This window comes from Talpa europaea (assembly GCF_964194135.1).
Source record: "Talpa europaea genome assembly, chromosome: 6".
NCBI lineage: Eukaryota > Metazoa > Chordata > Mammalia > Eulipotyphla > Talpidae > Talpa > Talpa europaea.
Window position 1 is genome coordinate 50,100,673 of NC_140072.1, and position 10,013 is coordinate 50,110,685.

Here is a 10,013-nt window from a genome sequence, read left to right on the forward strand (position 1 = left end):
GTCTGTCCCCTAACTCTTGTATGCATAAATAAATAAATATTTTTTTAAAAAAAGAAATATAGTAAATAAAGAATATACAGGTACAGGCTCAAAAGGAAAAGAGGAAACATTATTGGAAATGGAGAAGTAGCCGATCTACAGAGTAGCCAATGTGTGTCTTGGTAACCTTTGCCTAGTGCCTTGGAAGGATGAAAAATTCAGAGTATTCCATCATACAAGGAACTCTTTATACAAATTAGAAATGTGATTCATGGATTCCCTCAGCTATTTCAGCAGAGGCTCAAAATTGAAATAGTATCTAGGAAAGATCTCGAAGCAGAATGGAGTGAATCCCAGAGACATGCAGGGGAAAATCAGAACTTTCTTGTATCAGTAGAAACACTGCCAATTTGGACTGAAAGAGCAAGAAGAAGGATGAAACTTAAACTGGCTGTAAAACTCACAAAATTCTACATACAGGAAATTAGCTGATCATAATACTCAGCTGAAAATATATGTATCTCTTCATGAAAAGGGAATAATGATGCTTAGGATGGAGAACCAATACTAGAAGCAAGGGCCAAGAGGTAGAGTCTCAATTCAGAGAAGATCATTTCCAGGTTTTAAAATCTAATAGATTTAGCCCAGTTACATTTCTAAATTGTTTGAGATTAATACCTTTTTTCCTTCCATTTTTTCCCTTTGTAAATAGGAGTGTCTGTAACTTATATTATGCCTTGCCCACCAAAGCATTTTGGGAGCCCATGTTTTGGGGAGCACAACTAGTTTCACAGGTTTCCTAGTTTCACAGATATTCAGGTGGCTGGGGAATTTTGTTCCAGTATAGACTATGACCAAAACCTTACCCATACTTAATTTAGTTAGATGATGAGATTTGGAACTTTCAAACAGATGAAATTAAAATGATATTTTGGACTTGAGTTTCATGGTTGAAAACTTTTGATGATCTGTGGGTGTGGTCATGTGTTTTTCAGGTGGGAAGGGTATGAATCTGATATGGCAGGGGAGGCAGAGAAAACCATGGCAAACTGAGTAGTGACCTCCAAAGATGCCCATCTCCTAATCCTTAGAAATTATGGATATGATATTTTAAATGGCAAAAGATACTTTTCAGATATGATTTGGCTAAGGATCATGAAGTGAGCAGATTATTCTTGAGTTTTTGAGTGGGTCCAAGTATAATCATAATTGTCATCATGAAGGAGGCAGGCTGAGAAGCAGAGTTAAGAATTAAAGAGAGTGCCTCCCCTGGTGGCGCGGCAGTTGAGCGCTGGGCTGCAAAGCTGCCCACAGCCTCTGCAGTGCCAGTTCGATCCTCTGCAGTGCCAGTTCGATCCCCGGCCACTGGTGAGGGTCCCACATGGTGCGCAGACCTCTCCAGCTGCGCCCGCTGCTCCCCTCAGCAGTGTATTTCATCATTCTGCCTGTTCTGTTCCCCACTCTGGCTCTGGTGAATTCTCTCACCCTCCCGCGCTGCTGACTATACCCAGTGCTCGTATAAATAAATATATAAATTTTTGGGAAAAAAATTAAAGATAGATTTGAAGAAGCTATATTGCTGACTTCTAACAGGGATCAACAGATCAAAGAAGACACGTGTCCTCTATAAGGTAGAAAAGTAAGGAAATGCATTTCATTCAATACTGGGACTATATCGTCTGATCTTCAAAGCCATAAGACACTTCAAGCCACTAAATTTATGATAAATTTTTATAACAGCTATAGGAAACCCATAGGTTGGCACCATCTCTCTCTACAAATAAACCATTATAATCTTGAAATTTCATATTTCATTTATTTTCAATTAATATACTAAAGTGTATGGTTCACAAAACACTAAAATATAACTTTTAAAACTTGGAAATCCAAAGGATATATTTTTCTGTTGACAGTCATTTGGTAGAAAAATGACAACTGTAACAATACAAACATGGAATATTTCATAATTCCAACATGATGAATTGTCCCTTGTAAACTTGAAAAAATAATTTAGTAAATATACTATGCTCTTAAATAGTCAATACAGTTTTTCTTAACTGTGCATTAGCATCTGAAACTGTGCTAGGAATGGTTTATTTAGACTTTGAACCCATTACCGCAAATGAGAACACCCTTCACCAAGGCCCCCTTTTTAATTATCTCATCAACTTAATTTAAAAAATCAAATGAAGACTTTTTAAAAGGCACTTCAAATCTTATTGGGTAATAAAATTGTCCATAGTTCAGGCAGTAATATAAATTCAGTAATCAGTATTATGGCATGATTATTCGCTCTTAAGGATTTCTAAGTTCTTTGGAGAATCAAGATATAATCAAAATAGGAAAATACACATGTAACAAAGTATCTTGAAGAATCCCTTACCTGTGTGACAAGTGGCTCCAAAAGTCTCTCTACTGTTAGTGTCCGAATTTCCAAACTTTTTGGGTCCCATTTTAAAATGATAGGTGAGGTTGCCGAAGTCATGCTCCCTATAGAAACACACAAAATCAGTTAGAAATAAAGATCTGTTGGGAATCAAAAATGAATAAATCATCGAAACCTAGAACATAGTTGAAGATTATCTATCTAGTCCAACCACGTCAAGGTAGAGATGGGGAAATCAGAACCAGAATTGCATAAGGTGGTAATGTTGGAGTCAGATTTAAAACTGAGGGCTCCTGAGGGCATATGTATACAATAGACAAGTTCTTGGGACCTAAGTAACCCTGAAATATTTGACTCACTCAATATTTAGTACATACATTCATCTGTTATGTCCTAGAGAAGACTTCAGTCTTGCCTTCAAGGAGCTCATGTTCAAGGCAGACACAACTGAGGCAGGCAATGATTATACTCAGAGCAGCCCATGTTGTGATCAAGGAATTCAGAGAGGGCTATAAGAAAGATGAAGAATGGATGCTAAGGCTAGTATGCAGAGACCAGCAAAGACGTTCAGGAAGCCAAGTAAACCCATCATGATCACCCATGTCATAACAAAAGTCTGCTTTGTTTTCTTAGTGTTGTAATTGACCACTGAGGATATTACATTTCCCATCCCAGCTGGGTTTCATTCTCTTAAAGAGAAAAGATATCTTTAAAACTGAAGGGCAATGATTCTAAAAATTAGGATACTGCTATTTACATGTTCTCTGATTACTCAGTGCATTTACATTCTTATCCCATAAAATTAGTGCCTAATAAGGTTATTTATCTCATTCAAAAGCAATTCCCTCCTACCTAAGAACCACTGATGTGCAAGTAGCTGCCTCCCACATATTAAGCACGAAATATGGTCCTGGCTTCAATAGAATAAATTATACATTCTACCCGGGGTGTGTTTCTCACCAAGAAATTGACTGCTCTTTGCTAAATATATTTAGACAACTAACCACTGGACAAGCAACCTTAGATTGTACAAACTAAATAAGTCATTTCTTTTAATACTATCATAAATCAAGCTGTTCATAGCTATTCTCTTCTCTTGAATGAATGTCCCTATTCAATTTCATGCTTATAAATCAATGTAGATAATTTCTATTAGAATTAACACTACAAAGAAGGCTTATCAAAATAAGCACATGCCTCTTTACTCCCTGCTACAGCTAATCCTTTTGCAAATAAATCCAACAAATTTACTTCAGGAGAGAAAAAAAGGCAAAAACAAAAAAACAGTGTGTTGGTATTTTACCTCTCTCCAAATGCCATGTTTTAAATAAACTAAGCATAGAGATCCAACCATGTAGACCAATTTAGATTTGGGTTCCTTCACAACAACAATAATTGGCACTGATATGCTGCCTGTCCTCCAAAAATCTAAAAAACACTTTACACATTTCCCCTTCATACTGCCAACTGCCAGGTAGCAGCTCTGAAATGCACAGAATTCTGGTGCTGGATAGCACACCTTGAGCTATGAAAGGATGAAGATATTGGATGCTTTCTACTTACACAAGCTACCTTTGCTCCTAATGAAGCCAGATCTGTCCAAGTGATCTTAGTCCAGTATGATGTAATTATTCCAAGCTTCTGGAGGAGCTCTCTAAAAACATTTTTTTCAAACTCTGGTGGAATAATGAGTAGGACAGAGATGACCATCTACAAGAAATCCTATAGTTGGTTCTCCCTCGTGGTGCAGAGGTCAATTCTCAGTATTATCAAGTTATCAGCAGCAACTGCAACATGAGTTCAATCCCCAGCCAGGGAGTTGACACACAAGGCACAGCAAACCTCTCCTGTCTCACCTGCTGTACCGCTCAGCAGTGTATTTCAGTAGATCTGCTTGTTCTGCTCCTCATTCTGTCTCTGGGGAATCCTCTCACCCCCTCCAAACCTCTGGCCTATACCCCAGTTCGTGTATGCTAAAATAAATCTTAAAAAAAAAAAAAGAAAAAAATCTTATAGGAAATTTGGATAAGCAGATGTGAAGTCTTTTTAACACAATAGTGAACGAAACTGGGAGAGACTATGTAAAGAATTGCCATTATTACATGTATATGCTTGGAAATCTAAGCTGGTAGACCAAGGAAGGCACATAGAATCCTTTATGAATGATCTCATATATAACTGTAGAGAAATAACACTTAAAACATACTGAGGTGAGAAAAAAAAGTTGGTGCAATCACATCAGAAACTAATCTAGCATGCATCAAGCAGAACTGGGAAACATTAAAGACATCAAGATAACTATAATCCAAGAAGCAAAATTAGACAGAGCCTCAAGCCCTTAATATCACAGAGACCCTGTAAATCTAAAACTTAAAGGACAAAAGTTACTGGGTAAATCACCTTATTTAATTTATTCCTTTGAGTATCAATCTTTTGAGTCACTTCCTGTGACACAGTTAAAATTCAAAAGCAAATGGCAAGGAAAGCTTATAACACATTAATTTCCTGAAGGGGAAAAACTAGTCATAGAGAACATTAAATGACCTTTTCTTAGTCACACAATCTCTCACTTTGGCTTAACACCCCAAATTAGCAACAACCAAAGGGGTGGGGGTACAAAGTCTCTACCTGTAAAGCTTTAAGATGCTGATATCTAAGGTTTCCATCTAATTGCCTAAGACACATCCAAGCTTTGAGTCAGTTATTGAGCACAAGGTAGATGAAGGTAAAAAGATCATTTGACTGCAGTACTTGAGCTAGTGTAAACCTTGCAATGGCTGTTGTTTCTAGAAGTGTTTCTTCTCCTGCTATTTTAGGTAGACTTATTTGCTTTCTACTGTATGTACTAGACCTGAATTAGAAACATTTCCCCATCAAAACCCTCATCCAAAAAAAAGAAAATAATTATTCCTTTCCAGGTTAGTGATCATAACTATAGTCACACAGATTCAACTACTGATGACCTTTGCCTCTGGAGTGCTCATAAGTATAGACAACAGCAGAGGGGAAAAAACAGACAATCATCCTCTAGAACAAAATCTGAGGGTATGTGGCCCCACAGTTATAACAATCATGCACGTGGTGACTGACTGTCAACTGAGAATATAAATCCTACTTAAACGTTCAATATTTATAAATTATGAAGAGTGAAGAAAACACATAGGGTTTAGGATTTAGGAAAGACCAGATGATCATTCCCTAAACACCCCACACCTCTATGAGAAGACACCACTTGCCCCATCTTATGGCTACTGGTCCTGGGCCAAAGCATGCTAGGAAGTATGATGTTCACTAGACATTTGAAATTTGCTGCCTTCTATTTGCCTTCTTGTGCTGCTGCCTTCTGCCAGGAGAGTCAGGTATAGCCCACTGGTCCAAAAATGAAGAAAGACAGCAAATACAAAGCCAAGCTGCAGCTGGAGCCAAACCCAGGCAAGCCAAGTCTGGTCAGCCAACTCCCAGTCAAAACAGAGATGTGGGATTAAGAAATAATAGCTTGCTGCTGTATGTTATGGAGATTTTGTCATTAGCTGTTATTCAGTAATAGGTAACTAACACAATGGTGTCAGACTTGTTTGGCTCAAACAATTTATCAACACTGTGATATCACTGAATTATCTATGCTTCCTGAGTCTGTTTCCTCAAATAAAAAATCAGGATTAATATTTTGTAGGTTTGTTGTGAGGATCAAATAACTTAATAAACAGAAAACATTTCTGGAAATATTAGTCGTTATTGTTATTATTTACCAAAATTTAAGTATGTTTTTTTGAATTAATTATCACTAGGAGGAAGGAGGAAGCACTGATTAAATTTAGGGATTGAGATTTACATCCTTCTGTGTGGAACAATGAGAAGAGTAAAAATCAAATGTGTAGTCACTCACACCAGCCTTTCATTTCTCTTTCTCTCTCGCTTTTTAATTTTAATTTTTAAAAGATTTATTTATTTATTTATACAAGCACTGGGTACAGTCAGAAGCGCAGGAGGGTGAAAGAATTCACTAGAGCCAGAGTAGGAAACAGAACAGGCAGACTGATGAAATACACTGCTGAGGGGAGCAGCGGGCACATCAGGAGAGGTCTGCGTACCATGGGAGACCCTCGCCAGTAGTCAGGGATCCAACCGGCACTGCAGAGGCTTCGGGCAGCTTCGCAGCCCAGCGCTCGACTGCTGCGCCACCAGGGGAGGCCCTTAATTTTTATTTTTAAGGCCTTTGTATAATCTGCTACCAGTGCCTGGAACAGTCACCCCTACTCTTTCTTCTCCCTATTCATTCACCAATATCCTGCCCAGCATACCAATCTCCTACTCATATTTTCCCCCCACCACCATCCTTCATACCCCTTTGAACTTTCTCCTTCTTAACCACAGAATCCTTACTTTGTTTGCGTGTCCTCTAGTTTATAATTATTTTGCCTTGTCAATCCATGGACTCTGATTTCTTGTTTTACTCATTTATGAAAGTGCCCAATATGTGTCTTTATCTTTCTGACTTGCTTTACTACACATAATTCCCTTCAATATGTGCTAATTAGCTATAAATGTTACATTTTGTCTTTACTCCAGTTGACCAGCATTCCATTTTGTGGCTGTATCATATCTTGATCCAGTTCTCATCAGTGAGCACATAGGTAGCTTCCACTTCCTATTTTAAATAATGTTGCAAAAACACTGTGGATCATATATTGTTTTTTAAGTTGACAATTTATTATGCTTTAGATAAATGTTCAAATGTAGAATTGCTGGATTATATGGCATATTCATTTTTAGTTGTTAAAGGTCGATCCAGATCACTTTCCAAAATGACTGTACCAGTTTACATCCACTCAGCAATATATTAGGATCCCTCTTTCCCCATATCCTCTCTTGCACTAGTTAGGGGACTTTTAAATACGTGCCATTCTCACCTTGATATCTCATTGTGGTTTTGACAGCCTCTCCCTTATTAAAGTTGAACATTTTGGGCCTCCCTGGTGGCGTAAGGGGTTAAGACACAACTTATGAAGCTATCCACTGTCACTGCAGCACAAGTTCAATCCCTGGCCAGGGAGCTACACACAAGGCACAGCAGACCTCTCTTGGCTTGCCCGCTGCTTTCCTCAGCAGTGTATTTCAGTCATTCTGCCTGTTCTGTTCCCCACTCTGTCTCTGGTGAATCCTCTCACCCCCACATCTCTGGCCTGTACCCCAGTTCTTGTATGCATAAATAAATAAATCTTAAAAAAATGAAAAAGTTGATTATTTTTTCACATATGAATTGGCACCTCAGGATATCTTCTTTGGAGAACTATATTCAGAATTACTGTTCATTTATTAATTGGTTATTGTTGTTAAGATGAATATGTTTCTTGGATATTGTGGATATTAACCTTGTTAGTTATATGAGAATATTTTCTCTTTTTTAGTAGAATGTCTCTTTAATCTACTTACGTCTTCTTTCTCTTTGTAAAAGCTTTTCTATTTGAGGTAATCCCAGCTACTTCTTTTGCTTCCCTTGCTATAGGAGTTGTCTCCAGAAACACCTTCATTTGATGCCATGAAATGCACCACCAATGTTTTTTTCTATTTATTTTATTGTTGTGGGTCTTACATCTAAGTCATTAACTACCATTTTGAGTTCATTTTTATATATGGAGATAGAGAGTACTCCAACTCCATCCTTTTACAGGTATTCATCCAATTTCTCCAGTACCATATGTTAAAGAAAGTCTTCTGTGTCCCTTGTGTAGGTGGCACCTTGGTCATAAATTAGGTTTTAACAATCTTTCTGGCTACATCTCTATGATTGTCTCTTCTACCCTGAGCCAGGAGAAATCTACTTTTAAGGGCTCCAATCTACAATGGGCCCCCTGGAGAGTTCAGGATTAGTTCCTTAAGTTCCAGTGATTATTAACCTTCATCATATCTGCAAAGTTCCCTCTACTATATGACAAATCATCTTCTCAAGTATAACACAAGGGAGACAAGGCCAAGAGGACCAAAATCCAGTTTACCTGGAATCACTCATGATAGGTTCTTTCTCTTGGCTTTACCAGGATGCTACCTACGTTGGTCACTAGCTGGCCTAGCCACCGCCTCACCACCAGCACCCCAGTTTCCACCTATGTGTAGAGAATTATAAGGAATGTGGGTAGATTCTGGGAGCTAAAATCTGGGAGACTATTAAGAATCTGTGAGCTGACTATCAGAAAGGAAATGCGAACCTCATGTCTACTGAGGTACTGACTTCAGCCAAAAACCCAAAAGAGGTTGGAAGTGGATACTTTCCCAGAGTCTCTGGTAAAAATCACATTCCTATCAATGCATTAGTTTTCAAACTTGTAAGGTGCTAAGCAGAAAACAGGCCAAGTTCGCAGGAGCTTCTGACCCCTTGAGATATGAGATAATACATCTATATTGTTTTTAAGGGGCACATTTGTAATACATTTTTACAGCAACAATCGTAACTAATACAGATGGCTCTCAAATTTGTGTGTGCATCACAATCACCTGGAGGGCATGTTCGTACATAAACTACCAAGGACCTACCCAGAAAGCTTCTGAAATAGCTTTTGTTTTCCTTTGGCCTTTTTAACAAGTTCCCAAATGATACAGATACATCTGGAATGTTACTTTGAGAATCACTATTGCAATCACAGAACACAGCCACTCCCCAGCAGGGATGCAGTGATCAGGAAGATAGGCAACTTCTCTTTAGTGATGTTGGGACTAGTAATTATAACTTTGCATTTATTTTCACAATTATAACTGTAATTGCTTTATTATGCTTTCTGAAATTTATTCATGCTTTTTAGGGGATCCAATACCTTGAAGTGATTCTCAACAGGAAGTTGACTGTCATGAAAATCACACTTGGTTTTCAAGACACAGGTGTGCCAACCCCCCAAAAGTTCTGATAGCACTGCTGGGAGATAGCTTTTTGGTTAAAATCACTGCCTCAGTAGTGATCACAGTGAAGAACATAAAGTCACAGAGGAAGAGGATCACCTCTTTTAGTTCACTCAAAGCAGAAATAGTTTAAAAATTGCTTTTGAAAAAGAGAATAATATATTTCCAAAGAAATATTATTTCCAAAGAAATAATAATAAATAATCTGGATTTATTTGAGGACTATAAAAATAAGTCATACAAATATGTTAACTTAAATATATAGTAGTTCTCATTTTCTATAATTAATAAAGGAAGTTATCCCCGATATCTAGGTACCTATGCTAAGAGGAGCTCTTTTTTAGAATTGTGCAGGGTATGTATATTCAGATATCAGAGGCAGGAGCAGAAGTTGAGTAACAAAAAGAGAAGGAAACATTTGATTATCCTTCAAAAATCCTTAAGTAATAAAACTACCTTGGTTCACCAGAATATACCCTGCTGCAACAGAACTGGGTCTAAATGGAAGCAGTGAGGGGGGTATTTGGCACTCTTCTTGGTGGTACCCTAGGTGTAGAAATGAACTGGCTCCATGGCCTAACTACGGGAAGTCCTGAATGTTTATTGCTTCCATATATTTTGCTCAATTAAGCTTATTTTCTTTTGCCCTGACTATAAGGAGGCAGTGCACCACACCTCAATGTTCTCTATATAATAACCATTCAAAGCCCTGCCTCAGTGAAATGAGTGATGACCCAAGATGCAAGTCACTCCTGCA

The 10,013-nt window shown here is 37.9% G+C and overlaps 1 protein-coding gene across 4 annotated transcripts in view; it reads right to left on the reverse strand.

Moving 5' to 3' along the window:
* The window catches only part of CTNNA2 (catenin alpha 2), a gene marked incomplete at both ends in the record, with an annotated part of 953,627 nt that extends 951,163 nt beyond the window's left edge, over positions 1–2,464 (reverse strand). For all 4 annotated transcript variants that reach the window (XM_084235606.1, XM_084235605.1, XM_084235604.1 and 1 more), the window contains one exon: positions 2,363–2,464. In XM_084235606.1, the coding sequence (XP_084091732.1) occupies positions 2,363–2,464 (102 nt within the window). The remainder of the gene's footprint in view (positions 1–2,362) is intronic.
* Positions 2,465–10,013: the final 7,549 nt, after the last annotated feature.